The sequence below is a fragment of the Miscanthus floridulus genome, chromosome 10 (genome assembly GCF_019320115.1).
Source record: "Miscanthus floridulus cultivar M001 chromosome 10, ASM1932011v1, whole genome shotgun sequence".
Classification (NCBI taxonomy): domain Eukaryota; kingdom Viridiplantae; phylum Streptophyta; class Magnoliopsida; order Poales; family Poaceae; genus Miscanthus; species Miscanthus floridulus.
The window spans coordinates 125,478,316-125,495,518 of NC_089589.1; the positions used below are offsets into that span (position 1 = coordinate 125,478,316).

Genomic DNA, 17,203 nt, shown 5'->3' on the forward strand with positions numbered 1-17,203 from the left:
TACTGGAAAATCATATCCTAAAGATTCGTACAGACTCGGAGCGTGTCATGTCATGTGTAGGATAGCTTGGTTTGGCCGTAGGATCTGTATCAGCTTTGATGATCGTACTCAGCCTGTTCAGTTGGCTGGTTCGTAGTGTTGCTGGTTTGAGAAGAAGTACTATTGATTAATTTATGTGAGAGAAAAATACTATTTCGGTTAGAAATTTACAATCGTTTACAACAAGCCCCAGCCAAACGGGGGCTAAGTGAGTCATGTTTCATCCGTCATCAAGAACGACCATACAAGATACGATTGACGAGGCAGCACCGTACCAGCTCAAGTAGAGTCAAGTGCTGATGACGTCTTCAACAGCTTTTTCCCTTCTCCATATGTAAGACTGTCACTATTAGTAAAATATTAAATATGCTAGAGTTTCGTATAAAAAAAGCAGTTGTCACGCTTCGAGAATAAAATGCTTTTTCATATTTGATTAAAATTTTAGAAAAAATATTAACATTTATAATATATATTATTATTAGATCATCTATAAAATATATTTTTCTAATCAATTGATTTGGAGACATAAATGTGAAAACTATTTATTTTGAACTTGGCTAACTTAAACCATTTTAACAAGCACGGATACCTTAAATGTATTTTTAGGGATGGAGGTAATACTTCCTTTATTTTAATTTTTTAAAAAAAAATTATAATGAAGCACACTAGTATTTGCAAAAGATTCTGTACTACTTCAGTTACCGTTACATATATTAATATAATCTTCAAAATTAACACTCTTTTCATATCTCATATATCTGATTTTTTTTCATTGTTATTCAAGCAAGAGACAATTTTATCATTGTTTGGTTTTCCAAAAAAAACTATAAATATATCTTGTAAATTATTCTTTTACTTGTACTAGCTGTGTATATAAAATTGTTACATAAAAATATCTAAATATTAAGGCACCTGTAATATAGCATCTTCCTAAAATTAATGGGTACAGTTAGAAAGGCATGTGAACGAACGGCTGTCTCGTGGACGCGGGGATGCATGTCAGCAGCCACCACCGCAACAGCATGTGCCGTATCGTGTGCGGCCAGCACCATTTGTTTACTTCAGAGCTAAGTTTCGATTTTTTTTTTATACATACATGGAAATTCCTTTTTATCGAAATTCCTATAGGAGTAGGACATCAAATCCTAGTACTACTCGTTAAGATATTTTTATTTATTAAAACCATCTTCCTATCCAAGGCCGAAAGCCAAAGCCCGTCGTCGGAAAAAGTCCGGGAACTACGAGGACACCGCTACATGCCGACGGAACGCGGTTAGGAGTCCAAAGCCCCCACCAAGAAACCGCCGCCCGGCCCGGCGGCGCGGCATGGGCAGCAGCGACCACCACGGCGGCGGCGCCGGCGCCGGCGCCTGTAACAAGAGGTCCCGAAAAGCCAGCAGCTTTGCGGACGACGATGACGACGACAAGGGCGAGACGAGCCGCCGCCGCAAGATCTGCGAAGGTACCCCTACCTCCGGCGGCCGCCACGACGGAGAGAGCGGCGACGCTTGCGGAGGGCATGCTCAGGCAGCGCCTCACGGCTCCGGCTCCAGCGCCGGCGAGGAGGATTACATGTGCGAGTACGACGACTGCGACGACGACGACGGCGCTGGCGAGGAGGATTACATCTACGAGTACGATGACGACGGCGGCGAAGGAGAAGGAGCTGAGCAGGCACAGGACGACACCCCTGCGGCGGCGCGCGCCAGGGAGGAGCAGAGGTACGTGGTTCTAACCGAGGAGGACATCCGCTCGCGGCAAGAGGCGGACACGGCCAAGGTCGCCGAGGTGCTGTCGATCCCGCCGGGGTTCGCGGCCGTCCTGCTCCGCCACTTCAAGTGGCGCGTGGGGCGGGTCCAGGAGGAGTGGTTCACGGACGACCGGCGCGTGCGCGGCGCCGTCGGCCTTCCCCCGGAGCTCGTCCCCTCGGCGCGCGGCGCGGGGCCACGCGTCGTCTGCGGCATCTGCTTCGACGAGTACCCGGCCGGGCGGACGGCGTCGGCGGGGTGCGAACACTACTACTGCGACGGGTGCTGGCGCGGGTACGTCCGCGCCGCGGTGGGCGACGGCCCGCGGTGCCTGTCGCTGCGGTGCCCGGACCCGTCCTGCTCGGCGCCCGTCGTCCGGGAGCTCGTGGACGAGGTGCTGTCGGCGGCGGGGGGGAGCGCGGACGACGACGGGGTCCGGTACGCGCGGTTCTGGCTCCGGTCGTACGTGGAGGAGAGCGGGGGGAAGGTGCGGTGGTGCGGCGGCGCCGGGTGCGCCCGCGCCCTGGAGTTCCTCGGCGATGCCGCGGCGGCGGACAAGGACGTGCTCTGCGTGTGCGGGCACGGGGTCTGCTGGGCGTGCGGCGAGGAGGCGCACCGGCCGGTGTCGTGCGGCACGGTGCGCGCGTGGCTGGTGAAGAACAGCTCCGACTCGGCGGAGACGGCCAACTGGGTGGTGGCGCACACCAAGGCGTGCCCCAAGTGCGGGCGGCCCATCGAGAAGAACCAGGGCTGCAACCACATGCGCTGCTCGCCGCCGTGCGGCCACCACTTCTGCTGGCTCTGCCTGCAGCCGGCGGGAGGGGCCAACCACTACGCCTGCAACGACAGCCGCCCGCGGCGCTCCGGCGCCGACGCCGACGACGACATGGCCGCGGCGGCGGCGAGCACCGCCAGCGCCGAGGAGGAGCGGTTGAAGCGGCGGCGCGCCAGGGCGTCGCTGGAGCGGTACCTGTACCACTACGAGCGGTGGGCGTCGAACCGGGCGGCGCTGGAGAGTGTGGCGCGGGACACGGCGGCGCTGGAGCGCGGGGAGCTGGAGCGGATGGCGAGGGCGGCGGACGTCCCGTCCACGGCGCTCGGGTTCGTGTCGGAGGCGTACCGGCAGGTGGCGGACGGGCGGCGCGTCCTGCGGTGGGCGCACGCGTACGGCTACTTCCTGGACCCGGAGCGCGACGCGGCCAAGCGCGCTCTGTTCGACGACCTGCAGAACCAGGCCAACCGCTGGCTCGAGTGCCTCCACTGCCGCCGCCGAGCTCGAGAGGAAGGACCTCTTCGGCGACGGCAAGGGCAAGGAGGCGGCCGTTGTTGTTGCGTCCGAGGCGTTCAGGGCGTACAGGCAGAAGGTGGCCAACCTCACCGGAGTGACGCGCAAGTTCTTGGGCAACCTCGTCAGGGCGTTCGAGACCGACCTGCCGGAAGTGGCGGCGGCGGTCAATCCGGCGAAGTAGGTAGCCGTTGGTAGAGGATGTATGTACGGATTCCCTATCTGTGTTCGTGTCGTGTTCCTTTGCATTGATCGCATCGCATCCATGTCCATGTAACCGTGTTCCTTGCATATTGATCAGAAGATCATCGCTGAGCAGAGCCGCTAGCGGCCTAGCGGCGACGCGCTCACAGGGTCACCACACGGGACGGGCGCACTTTCCTAGAAGCTTCCCTGTAAGAGTAAGCTACGAGATGCACGTGGCACGTTGGTGGGCCCCACAACCCACATGTCCCAACAATTATACTCCGTTTGGATTCTCTACGCCACAGCGCCGAGCCTTGTTTAAATGCCATTTAAATTCTAAGTTTTTTTACTCTCTTTTTATCGCATCAATTTTTAACCATTTGCATAGAATATTAAATATAGGTAAAAAAAAAAATAACTAATTACACAGTTTAATTGGAAATCACGAGATGAATCTTTTGAGCCTAGTGGTACACGATTAGATAATATTTGCCAAATAAGACAAAAGTGGTACTATTTATCAGGTTCAAAAAAAAATTTACAAAATGAACAAGGCCTTAGTTTCCTCCCCAAGATTCTCCGTTACATAAAATACAAAAACGCATGCACGAAGCATTAAATATAAATAAAAAATAAAACTAATTACACAGTTTAGACAAAATCTACGAGATAAATCTTTTAAGTCTAATTAGATTATGATTGGACACTCATTGTTAAATAACAACGAAAACGCTACTGTGCTCATTTTGCTAAATTTTTTGATCTAAACTGGGCCCAAGGGCCTCTCTCCTGTTGCACAAACGTCTCGGAGCATGCAGGTTGGTCAAAGCAAATCGAAATGGTCACTGGTCGGTGGCTCTGGTGACCGGTGAGTGGTGACCGGTGAGCGGTGACCACTAGAGAGTCCATGCATGCGCATGCCTGCCTAGTCACTGCTGATAGTGATAGGATGTCTCTTTCATGGCATAAAATAAAAGAATGCATATATCATATTTGATTTAGGTAGTTGACGCATACTAAGTTTGCTTTTTCAATCATGCACTCTCTCCCTCCGCCTCAAATTATACGTCATTCAAGAAACTTGGAGAGCGAAATCATTTTAAGGTTGATCAAATTTATATGACAAGATAATAATATTTATAATATCAACTAAGTATCATTAGATTCTACATAATTATATTTTCATAATATACTTATTTGATGTTATAAATCTTTGTATTTTTCTCTATAATTTTGGTCAAACTTGAGATTTACTAACTCTCCAAGATCCTTCAAATGACTTATAATTTGGAACGGAGGAAGTATTTGCTTTCTTTTCAGTCTAAAATAACTATATTTCTTATTTTTTTCAAAAAAGCCATTTTCTAAAATTTGACTACATTTATAAGAATACTATCAATACTTATATCTTATAATAATATATTTACATAGAAATATGTTTCATAGTTATTCTAATAATATACGTCATAAATATAAATATATTAATAAGTTTTCTAAATTTTAAAAATGACTTTGAGAAAAATATCTATTTTGAGACTGAGCGAACAGTGCAGCTCAACCGCTCGTGGATCGGAGCTGCTCACAGTGTTTTCGCGATTCCAGGCAGCGGTCCCATGCTGTCAGACTTCCACTGGTGCCAGGTCTCGCCTGCACGTGTCGGATCCAACGTGCACGCGTGTCACTAGAGCGGAGGCAGTGTGGTGTCGGTCTGTGCCGCTGCGTCACTGGCCAGATGGAGGTACGCGCGCTGGAAGATGGACCTTGACCGGGAACGCTCCCGCCATGAAAAGTGTCTTTTTTTTTTCTTCCTTTTTTTTAATAACAGGCCAGGGAAAGTGTTTGGGGCTGGGATTCACATGTGGTTCTTTTTTTTTTACAATGACTTTGCTTTGTACTCCGTCCGTCTCAAAAAAAAACATACGTATGGGATTCGTGCCGGTCAAATTTGCTAAAGTTTAACCAAGTTTATAGTGATTAGTATTAACAATTATGTCTCAAATAAGATTTATTACGAAAATATATTTCATCATTAATCCATTGATACTTGTTTTGTATTATAAATGTTAGTATTTTTTTGCATAATTTTGATCAAAGTTAAAATCAATTGACTTCTCGGAAAGTGAGAATTACATTCTTTTTAGGACAGAGGGAGTAGTCTTTTTTTTTACAATATGCTTTGTAGGCTTTGAAGTTTGGATGCCTGTCCTACCGACCACATAATCTGATAAACATTATCCACCATAATTTTTGAAGTTTGATTAAAATTTCTAAAAGCATCTTCAGCATAGTATACTAAAAGCTTTACTACTACTAAAACAACTCATTTAGAAGATTTTTGTTTATCAACAAAATTGTACACAATACTCCTTGTGTCCTAAAAAAATGCAATTCTTGTTTCTAAGGAGTTAAATGATTTGAATTTTGACTAAAGTTATAAAATATATAGTCCAACATTTATAATCCAAATTGAGAACCATTAAACTAAATACAGAATGTATTTTTATGATAAACTTATTTGGAGATATAAATGCTAACACTATTTATTATAAATTTGGTTAGATTTGAGCTTGTTTGATTGGCATGAATCTTATAATTATATTCTTTTTTGGACAATGTGAGTACTACTCTTTCTTTGTTTTTACATTTTTAACATTATATTAAATAAAGACACACATATGACATCCCAGCCATAACACTTTCCCTGGCCCGTTAAGAAAAATACTTTTGTCCCCGCATCCTTAAAAAAACAATGCTCGTTTTCTAAGTAGTCAGATGATTTAAATTTTGACTAAAGTTATAAAAAGTCTAACATTTATAATACAAAACAAGTACCACTAAATTAATTATAGAATGTATTGTTATAATAAGCTTATTTGGAAACATAACTGATAATACTATTTACTATAAATTTGGTTAAATTTGAGCTTATTTGATTGGCACGAATCTTATAATTATATATGTTTTTAACGGTGTGAGTATTACTCTTAACAAAAGTTTACAAAGTCTCAGTGACTTTAAAGTGGGTCCTACATCTACTAAAATGTAGTGTTGTTATATATGTGCATGAAGCCTTCGTGTTTTATAATGTGGGTTGCACTTTTTCTCCTATGCAACACTAATCTCTCACCTTGTTCTCTCTACGTTATTTTCTTGTTTATGAGAAAAATATAATGTGATATAAGCAGGAGATATGGGTTGACAGTTGCCACGTCAGATTTGTACATAGTTGGAGAGAGAGAAGAGTAAAGATATAAACGGGTTACAAACTTACCACAACACGAGCTCTAATAAACTTTTACCAGAGAATGGGTGAGTCATCAGTCATGTATTAAAATAATGTAATCTGTATAAGCGGACTATTAGATCAGCTTTCGTGATATGACACTAGCATATAGCCCATAACCGACTAAATTAAGCCATGCCCTTAGATCCACTGCTTTAGTGTATAATGCCACCTCTAAACTTTACCACCTACTCCTACCATTTCATATTATAAGACATTTGTTCTTTTCTAGATTCATAAAATTTGCTATGCACTTAGATATACATTACATCTAGATATCTACAAAAGAATAAAAACATCATATAATTTATAACAGATGGAGTAGAATTTAAGACCTCCACTCGATCTATACGCCATGGGTGACATAAAACCTACAAATTCTATTTCTAATATCTTTTAGAACACTACCAATTTTTAGTAACCGATGATATATGTTATAAAATCTTTCTTTTACGAAAAACTTTTTGTAAATCTGAAAAAGGCATACTATGCGGTAACCAAAGTATAACTACAAATACTTATATATATATATATATATATATATATATATATATATATATATATATATATATATATATATATATATATATATATATATAACCCTGCTCATATATCGTCACACCCCAAAATTTCTGATTTTGAGTTGTGCATAGAAAACACTAATTACAATAAATGTTTTAACATTTGGATAAAATTTCCCAAGATTAGTTATAGAAAAATGTGATTTTCAAATTTCTAAACTAATTTGGTAGGATTTTGCTTGCTGTGATGTTTGCTTGTTGCATGATCTTTGTGTTGCAGATACGCATATGCTAAAACCTATCACAGATTGTCCTCACTGTGGTGCGAACAAGTTGAGATACGGACGAAGGTGAGAGATGATCATCTGAGTTGAATCAAATCCTTTGACCTAGAGATATTGTTTTTTCTCCCGTTGCAGCGCACGGACATCTTTGCTAGTTCTAATACTAAAGAGTGAAATGTTTCTTGGTCTTTGTAGCTCAGAACGGTTCGAGATAAGGTTACGATACATTCAATCTCTCGTGCCTGTATAAGTTAGAGTAATGTATCCAAACATATATATAGTGCGGAGCATAATTCTAAAAGGAATTGGAATACATAGTGTTTCCATGGTCCACCACTCTCCCATACCTATACAAGTGTCCATGCATGGTGTGGAGTCCCAGTGGCGTAGCGTTTTGTGGTTACGGAAGGGCTAGTGTCCGGACGTCCAGACGAACAGCGCGTCTGGGTGTCGTGCCACCTCCTTCGCATGCGCCCACGCCCAAGGCGTACACAGGGACCACCTGAGCCCGCTCCATCTGGATGCAGCTCTCGTGCCTCCTGCGTCACGCGCGAACGTGAGAGAGCCCACTCCATTCGGCCTGCATGCATACGAATGGCACTGGTCCCAGTCACCTGCCCCGCCTACGTATATGCACGCCGCAGAGGCATCTTTCGCCCTTAGGCACCCACACGGTGACCCACAGCGGCGCCCCAGCAGCAGCAGCAAGCGGCTGCGGCAGGCCGCTGTCCGCCAGCCACTGGCTCCATTGCAACATATGCTCCCCCAGATCTACTTTTGAACATCTAGATGAAATGAAACACTTAAAACATACATGTGAAAACAAATAAAACACTTGAAACATACGTGTATAGCCATAGCAACATATGCAGGATCCAGATCTACTTTTGCAACCTCTAGATAAAACACTTGCAACATACATATGAAACACTTGAAAACATACGCTTGAAACAAGCTTGTAATGCAACATAATATACTTCTACTACATCAAGATGAAACACATGAAACATACGTCTGAAACAACTAAAACATTTGAAACTTACGCTTGCAACATGAAACATGTGTATATAGCCATTGCAACATTCAAAACAACCTAATGAAACACTTAAAACATACATCTGAAACACCTAAAAACTCTTGAAACACGGCATCATCGGCGACCATGGCCTACCTGTTGAAAAACTATGGTAGCTAGTAAGCTCGTGTCAGGGGAGACGTCGAGAACAACGACCCATCGTATGCCTCCGCCGCAGGGCTCTGTACCGTGTCCGCACCACGATACGGGACAATAGCGACATGGTAGGGAAGATCGGCGAGGAGGACAGGGAGTGGATGGAGACCGCCCTTGCGGAGGCGCTGGAGTAGCTGGAGGAGCAGGACGGCTCCACGGGACAAACAACAGAGGAGGACTATGAGGAGAAGCTCAGGGAGGTGGAGAGGTGTGCAGCCCAAACATCAAGCATGTGGGGCAGCAGGGATGGGGCGTGGCGTAGGATGGGCGTCTGGCGCGCGGCGCGGTACGGGATTAGCTTTTGGTGAACGGAGAATGGATAAGTCAGCGAGTGGATACGAGAGGGAAGGTGAGCGGTGGACTGCTTTTAGTGGGATGTGGGCTTGCATCCGGATGAGGTAAGTAGCATTATTGTTGTGGTTAGGGTGGCCCTTTCACCCTGTTCGCTTGTTGTTTCAGCCAGGCTTATTCAATCAGCCAACAATGTTTTTCTCTCAAAAAAAACCAGCACCAACCAGCCCAAATCAGCCAACTACCAACCAGCGAACAGGCCGATTGAACAAAAAAAAAATTAACCACTATAAATGTACCATGTTGATACACAAATATATCAATTACGAAACACAATTAAGATAAAGAAAACATAAGAACTTCATAAAAAAAGATGAGTACATCTTTCCCGACGTATGGATTTGAATTATTATATACCCAAAGTAATTGACGGACAGTACGTCACTCCCTGTTCGCTTGGTTGATAAGCCAAACTAAAAAGTACTGTTTGCTGATTTTTTATGAGAGAAAAATATTGTACCATGGCTGATAAAGCAGGTTGATAAAGCGAACAAGTGTGTCTTATGCACTTTCGATGTCCGTTCCAATTGCGGATCGCCGATCACTAATCCTGGCTCCTATTTTTATTAATCGCTGCACTACTCTCACATACTCGGATATGTTAAGTGTCCATGCAATGTATGGTGTGGATTAGAGTCCAATCTCAAAACTAATTGAAATGCATGACACGGTTATGATTATTGATAAATTAGTAAACCTCATATACCCATAGGAATTAGAGCAGCAAGCGTCTAAGTATAGTACAGAGTTTGATTCTCACTTCTCGGACAAATTGAAAAGCATGATATAATTGCTAACTAAATCTCCAAGCCACAAGTCATCCAGATAAACACACAATAAGCTGAACTTCCCGTTTCAATGCACAAGTATATTTGCCCATAATATATATAAAGAGTAAAATTGTCGAGGGGTATTATTTCGGTCCTCGAACTTTTTACTTGTAGTTTTGAGTTCTTAAACTTACTAGGTACTCCTTAGTTTTAAATTAAATCATTTTTAAAGTTATCTTAAGTCAAATAATCATAAGTTTAACAAATATTTTTAGAAAATAAAACAAATATCTTGGGTCCATATCGTGTTACCAAACACGGTACCATCTTTTTGTTTTTGTTTTTGCGAATTACACAAGTACAGACACAGACGTTCAACACGCACGCACACTGTACATGATAAAAAATTAACTAGGATATAGTTAGGGAGCAAGTGCGTGTAAAGTTTGAGCTTGAAGCGGAAATATTTGTTTATTTTTTTGTTCTAATGATGAGACGCAATCGTTCCACTTGTTTGAGGGAAAAAAGATCTCAAGTGGATGAACAGGAACGAATGAACCATTTTTATGAACAATGATAATTAAATTTAGCAACAAATCTCATAAAATTTACATATATGTAAGTACTTTGAATGGTTTAATCGTAGGCCTATTGCCTATGATAGGAGGTGCGTTCATTGGGTCATGGGTGCATGGTTATAGCGTTTGCATATCCTTACCTTTTTTTATTTATTATGATGAGGGGATCCTTACCTTGGTTTGGGCTCTTAATTATTTGGGCCGATCACATGTTGGCCCAATTAACTCACCCAAGGCCTACTTACTGTTTTCTATCCACAAGGCCGGAAACGGTCCTAGAAAGTGGGGGACCGTTGCACAGCCGCGGGCATCGCCTCCTCCCTTCGCTCCTTCTCCCCTCCTCGCCGGCGCGGCGCGGGCATGCTGGCCACCTACACGGCATCCTCGCTGAGGCGCCGCGAGCCTCGCGGCGGGGACGACCCACCTCGCGGTGGACCCGGATGAGCCGCGCGGGTCCGTGGTGGGAGGGCAGAGCAGAGGAGATGTTTGAGGAAATGCCTCAGCGGAGAGCTCCGCGTGGAGGTGAATTAGAAATGCTGTGCGGTTGTGCCCATCAAACCTAATAATCTAGACGGGTTCCTGCACCTCGTGCGGTGATCGTGGCGCCTTGTTTACTCGCCGGGCCGCTAGGCGGCGCGGGTTGGAATCATGGATGACTGAATTCTCGTTGGAGAGTGCCTATGCGTTATCTACTCGGAAATTTCGTTCAACGCCTACCTGTTGACTTACAAGAATATACTCTTGAAGACTATGTATGATATACGAGTAAGTGACCAAACTCCTTTCTGTACTGGTTTCCTAATCAATTTTAGTATACTTTGTCACTGTCAATCGCTGCTTGTGTGTCCAGGAGCCTGGACGATGCTGAATATTTAGGAGTGGAGCGCATTGTAGCCTGCACCCACGGGTATCAGCTGAAGTAAAAGAGTGACGAAAAAGGTTAGTGCTTGGTTTGTTCCACCGAGCAGCTCCACGAACCTTTGTTGTTCTCTTGGATCAGATGGACTTTAGTCACCTAGCTACATTTTGTATACATGCGTGCAGGAACAGGCGTTGCATCCAAGATGGTCCTGTGGAATGGTCTAGGCCAAGCTGCTACTGTCGCACAACTGTCAGGACTTGACGCTGGTGGGCTGATCTGGATGATCATCCAGGCTGTGCAAACTGCTCAGCGGAACAGGGAGGAGTGCAGGCAGCTTGCAAACCATGTGATGATAATCAGCGACCTACTGCAGCTGCTTCAGCAGCCAGGAATGATGAGTTCCCCACAGATTAGTAGACCACTAGATGGATTGAAGGACACACTCCGGCAAGCGTACATGCTAGTCACATCCTGCCAGAGGAGCAGCACCATATACCGCTTCTTCATGGCTGGAAATCGGGCTCAACAGTTCCGCGATGTACGGAATAAAATTGATTCATATCTCCGTATCTTCCCTTTAATGAGCCACATCGACACCAGATATTTTATGAATAGATTTTGCAGAGGTGCCCAGCCCCAGGTAAAGATGCTGAATTAGTCATATGAAAGTGTATTGTTCCTATCATTGCTCTTGATTTTACATCTCCATTTCAAAGCAGTAGAACGCATCTAGGATCCCTTTCTGGTAAATTAAGTATATTGTAGAAACATAAAACCACGCACACCAATCATAACAGGGTCTAGAAACTAAATAAATAGTAATATAAAAGCTCATGACTTCATTAAAGTGAATGCTTATTGAAGTGATTCAGTTAAAGGCGTGAAGGGACAGTTTATAATTGTCTGAATATTTTTCCTATCCTATTAGATGAACCAAATTTTGATCTGTATCTAGTTGTTTGCATAGATGGCAGGATCACTCCTCATCAGAAAGTCTTTCTGGAGCTTTGGTCGAGTATGTAACGTATATATGACGTGGAAAAATAATTTCCTAACTATCCTATATTTTTGTTTCTTGATTGAACCAGTAGGGAAGCCCATGGTATATATTTTCTATCAATAAAAGAGAGGATAAAATATGTACAGGTGCAAAGGACGTAGACTCAGAAAAGAAAAAGAAAAAAGTCAAGAACAACTACTACTGGACCAAACAACTAAAGTTCTTTCATGGATGGCTTTGCTCTGTTCACTAGCTAGGCTAACTCCTCTTTGAAAGCTTTTCAACATTTCTGTAGAGTCAAGGTCCCAGCATTACAATTGGCAATTTATATTGGCTATACAGCATTGCTAGCTAGGTTATCTGCTCAGTAAATACAAACTAGTTGTGGGTTCATAGGGAAAGTTAACCATGTCATTTATAAATTTACTAAGCAGGACATACATTTAAGTTCTGAGACATGATTAACATAATGGTCTGATAGAGTGATTTCGAGCTGCCTCAACAAAACTCTACGTTATTCCAATGGAAAATCCTAGCTTTATGCTTGGGAATTGGGATCTACTTAACCATGGTTATCGGTATCTTGAATACTGTACGAGTACAAATAATCCCTACACTAATCCTTACTTGTCCTTTGAGGAACCAAGGCTATTTTTAAAAATCTCTTTTGACTGTTACCTTTATAATGATATTGTACTATTAAAGTCCTAAATCTGTAATAACATGAAAGTAACTTTTGTAATTAATCTATTATATGTTCACTTTCATTTGAGATGTTAATGTTTTCACTCATATTAGTGATCAATTTTGTAAAGGAAAAGGATCGACTACATCATTCTAGAACAGCATCTATGCTCTTCTTGAAGTAGTATTATAATAGACTGAGCTTGCTATTTCAAACCACAAATGGGATCGACTACATCATTCTGGAACAACATCGATTCTCCATATGATGGTTCTAATCTCCTATGATTATGATCTCTTTATTTCAGGCTTCAGAAGAGGCTCTAGGATCATTTACCAGTAATTTAAGTGCTGATGCTCGGTATGGTTTTATTATATGCATTTCCTCCTTGACATGATGCCACATTTGTGCATCTTATTCACAGAGTTTATATTACATCATGTGTTGAGTGAGTACAAGGATGTTGCTCAATGCAAAGCTAAAGGTGCCACTAATTTAATTTGTCTAGTGTCATTTGTTGAACATTGTTTTTAGGAAGACTTTAATACTATAGAGAATATATTCGTTCTATGGATTAATTATGCATGTCAGAGGTCAAAAGTTTTCTGTAGAATCACGAGTACTAATCCTCTTGTTCAGCACGATTGTGGCTATTCTAGAATCACAGTTCATCTCTTACATAGATAGCCTTAGATTTGAACTGGAAAGTATGATTGCCATTTTTTTGTTTCAAATTACTCAATTTTTAGCTTTCACTAATGAGTTACAAACAATGTTCAGGTCCGAAGCAAGTGCTTTTGATGAAAATGAATCAGCAGAAGTTCGAGAAGGAACTGAGTCACTTTCAGTTGGGCAACAGCAAGAAGGTATTTCCATTGGCAATTTCTGTGGATGAATTAGGTCTTTAAAGTAAAATAGCATATTTTTAAATATTCTTTTTAAAACCATGAATTCTCTGATGTCATATTTGTCCAACTATGTTGGTTACAAAAATGATAAATGCTTTCTCCTCCAAGATATCAATCTTGTTGGTACAATGATGAAAGTTAAATTATTTTACTGGTTTGTCATGTCTTCGATTGCCGTTCTCACCGGTGTAGGCCTATCTGTAGGTTATGGGGATGCTGAATTGTTGCCAAGTATAAGGAATCCATTTAGGTGGCTTGTTTGGTGGGTACAAAGGGAGGCATCAACAGCCCAGTCCATCAGTCGTCTCATTGGTCATCAAGGAATAGGTAATATTCTAGAAAAGTACTTAATTATCATTAGAATGAATTCCTATCATACATGTTATGCATGCTTTGAAGTAAAAGATGAGCTAGTTATGTGTAGTTATGTAAATAAGCTCGCAACCACTGCAATCCCCTATGTGGAAAAGTTTTCTGGTACTGACTACTGAGTATGGATCCTATGGCTCTTTTATCCAGCAGGCTTTACAGTTTTCAGCTTCTCTCAGCTGGCTGCCTCTACAAATAATTTCTCATCTAGCAATATCGTTGGAAGAATCAGCCATGGTAATGTTTACAAGGTAGGGTACATGCTTGGTTCTCTGGTGCAATCTGTAGCATCTGCAGGTCCTTAGTTGGGGATATACTTATAGGTTACCGCTCACATACCAATACTACCAAGATGGGAATAGCCCCTCCACAGTATAGCAACTGGCAACATACTCACATAGACAATGCACCTACTAGTTTGCCTTTGTTGATTATTTTATACATGTGCCACTTGCTTGTATTCTCTTCATTTTGAGTTAAAGATGCTTCTGTTTTTTTAGCAACCGAAAAATTGCAATATTTTCCTCAGGTCAATACACCTGAATAAATATGAAGATTAGATATAGACAGGTGATGTTTAGACTTTTATTTTCACCTTTTCAGGGTGTATTGTCAAATGGGGTTCATGTTGCAATTAAAACCAGACGAGAAGATACATCTGGTGCATCTGATTTTCAAAATGAGCTTCAGATTGTCCGAAATCTTCAGCATGCAAATATCATTAAACTTGTCGGTTGTTGCATTGAAGGAGACAATCGGATTATTGTCTATGAATATATGACAAGCGGAAATTTATCCCATAAAATTCACGGTACATTTCACCTTAATATTCCCTTTACTTGATACTCTTTTTTACTTTATTTTGCTTAATTTGCCCAGTCTAAATGCTGTCATTGTCGCAGAGGTTAGAGCAGGTTGCTCACTCGCCTGGCCTGTACGGTTTCAGATAATTGAAGGAATTGCCCATGGCACAGTTTATCTACACCAGCACTCCCGAGCACGAGTAGTTCATCGGGATCTGAAACCAACCAATATTCTCTTAGATCATGATATGACTCCTGTAATTACTGATTTTGGCATAGCCGAAGTCTTAAATTCTGATGAAGATGAGAAAGCAACGGATGCAGTAGTAGGAACTTGGTAAGAAAAACCTAATGCTCCTGTCCATCATGAATGCTCTTGTCCGTCGTGACTAAGTGTTAGTGATTAAATGGTTTCAATCTTTTTGGTCTTTCAGTGGTTATATGGATCCTGAATATTTTTGCACGAATATTATCTCAACCAAGAGCGATGTTTATGCCTTCGGTGTAACTCTTCTTGAGATAATAACTGCACTACCCGCTACATATGGCTCAGAGAGGCAAGCATCCTTGGTTGGCTATGTAAGTAAAATTGTCGAAGTACTTGGTAACTGTAATCCTAGATTGTCCTATTGCTCCTAGACCATATCTAAATGTGCAGTAATAGTTATGCACTGCAAGCACTGATGCATGTTATTCTGCTTTACCATGTAGCAAAGCTCGTTGAGTGACTTAGGACATGCATCTGGTTTCCCTATATGCAATAGCTCACAGTACTGTGGAGCTCCACACCCAACAGCATTCCCTTGTTTTAAAGACACCCCAAATTTTCTATTCAGATCTATTCTATGTTCTGCCTAATTTTGTCAGTGTTTTTTTAAATACTGGGATTTTTTAGTCATTTCAGATTATGACTTTTGCAGGCATGGAAATTATGGTCACTGGGCAGAGCAGTGGAGCTTATTGACCCCTCACTATCTGACGAATCTCGAATAGTTGAGATACTTCGATGCATTCAGATAGCACTGCTGTGCGTTCAATTTAATCGTGCTGACAGGCCCACTATGTCAGATGTTCTCATGATGCTAAAATTTGAGAGTATGACCTTACCTGTGCCTAGGCCACATGAAGATCCATGGAGTTACAGAGTGAGGGGTTGGTCAGAAGATGACATTGAAACAGCAACAAGTACAAGCTATACAGGTGCAGTGTGCTTGACCGAAGAAGAAGAAAGCTCTTCATATTTCAGCTGATGTTCAAGTGACATGGACGCTGACGATACAATCATTTATGCCTGAGAAGAAGCAAAATATATAGCAACAATGTGGCTAGTTAACTGTTCCTCGCTGCCAGTCATGCAATGTGTTGTACTCAATTATCTTTTGTGCAAGCACTCACTCTCTGTTGTAAAAATATGATAAGGATGCTGGATACTTTCTTTTTATTTTCTAGTGTCTCTGTTTGGACTCGATTAACTTCTAAAATTCATGGAGTAACCTCCTCATTAGAACGCCTCTAGTTTCTCTAGTTTGCAGTGTTGTTGAAGTGGAATGATGGATTAGAGAGTGGGACAATAGTAAATACTGAGCCTTCGATATCCACAACATCAGACAGGTTCTTCTCAATTTCTCATGGTACTCAATATTTGTCCTTCAGAAGATGTTGTGGACAAGATACTACGAAGTTTTGGAGGGACGACAGCTCCTTATGCTTTTATTACCATGCATGCTGTAGGTGGTGATTGCCCTGCTCGATATATAGTTTAGCACCTGGTGTAATTTGTATGGAATTAGCATTAGCTGTGTGACTGTCATCTGCATGCACAATTTGTACATCTACTCTCTCAACTCTGCCACCAAAATACAACTGTGCAAGGGGAATATCCTTGTGATGGAGAATAAAATACCCCTACACATCCAAGTATCCAACAGATTGGTCATGGTGGTCAGTATTGCAGAGGAAGCATCGCGGCAACTGTTTCGCAATGATCGGTGCTGACGAAGTTTGGTGAGCTGTCATATACGTATCTTATTATATTAAATACTCTCTCTGTTTCAAATTATAAATTGTTTTGATATTTCTAAGTACATAATTTTTACTATATATACACGCTATGTCTAGGTATACAACAAAAAATATGTAATAAAAAAAAGCTAAAATGACTAATAATTTGAAATGGAGGAAGTACATTTAGGGGCTGGTATTGCATCCACAGTCTTGAAACAAGGTATTTTGTGCCTCTTCTTTTCACAACTCTACAGTGGTAAGAGGAGGCCACGGCGCCACCACGCCTGTGCATGGCG

At 42.3% G+C, this 17,203-nt stretch overlaps 1 protein-coding gene and 1 pseudogene across 2 annotated transcripts; both read left to right on the forward strand.

Moving 5' to 3' along the window:
- The first annotated feature begins 1,027 nt into the window (after window positions 1–1,027).
- Window positions 1,028–3,320, forward strand: LOC136485618 (probable E3 ubiquitin-protein ligase ARI7; annotated as a pseudogene).
- Window positions 3,321–10,594: 7,274 nt separating this feature from the next.
- Window positions 10,595–16,440, forward strand: LOC136485619 (receptor-like serine/threonine-protein kinase SD1-8). 2 transcript variants are annotated; one of them, XM_066482464.1, is made up of 11 exons: window positions 10,595–11,041; window positions 11,127–11,215; window positions 11,321–11,778; window positions 13,131–13,183; window positions 13,604–13,689; window positions 13,936–14,058; window positions 14,251–14,351; window positions 14,704–14,911; window positions 15,003–15,240; window positions 15,338–15,482; window positions 15,824–16,440. In XM_066482464.1, exons 3-11 carry the CDS (start codon window positions 11,341–11,343, stop codon window positions 16,151–16,153), a joined length of 1,722 nt encoding a protein of 573 aa, XP_066338561.1. In that variant the 5' UTR covers window positions 10,595–11,041; window positions 11,127–11,215; window positions 11,321–11,340; the 3' UTR covers window positions 16,154–16,440. The 2 variants fall into 2 exon arrangements, with proteins under 2 accessions (XP_066338561.1, XP_066338562.1); XM_066482465.1 differs by having other exon boundaries at window positions 14,254–14,351.
- The last annotated feature ends 763 nt before the right edge of the window (window positions 16,441–17,203 follow it).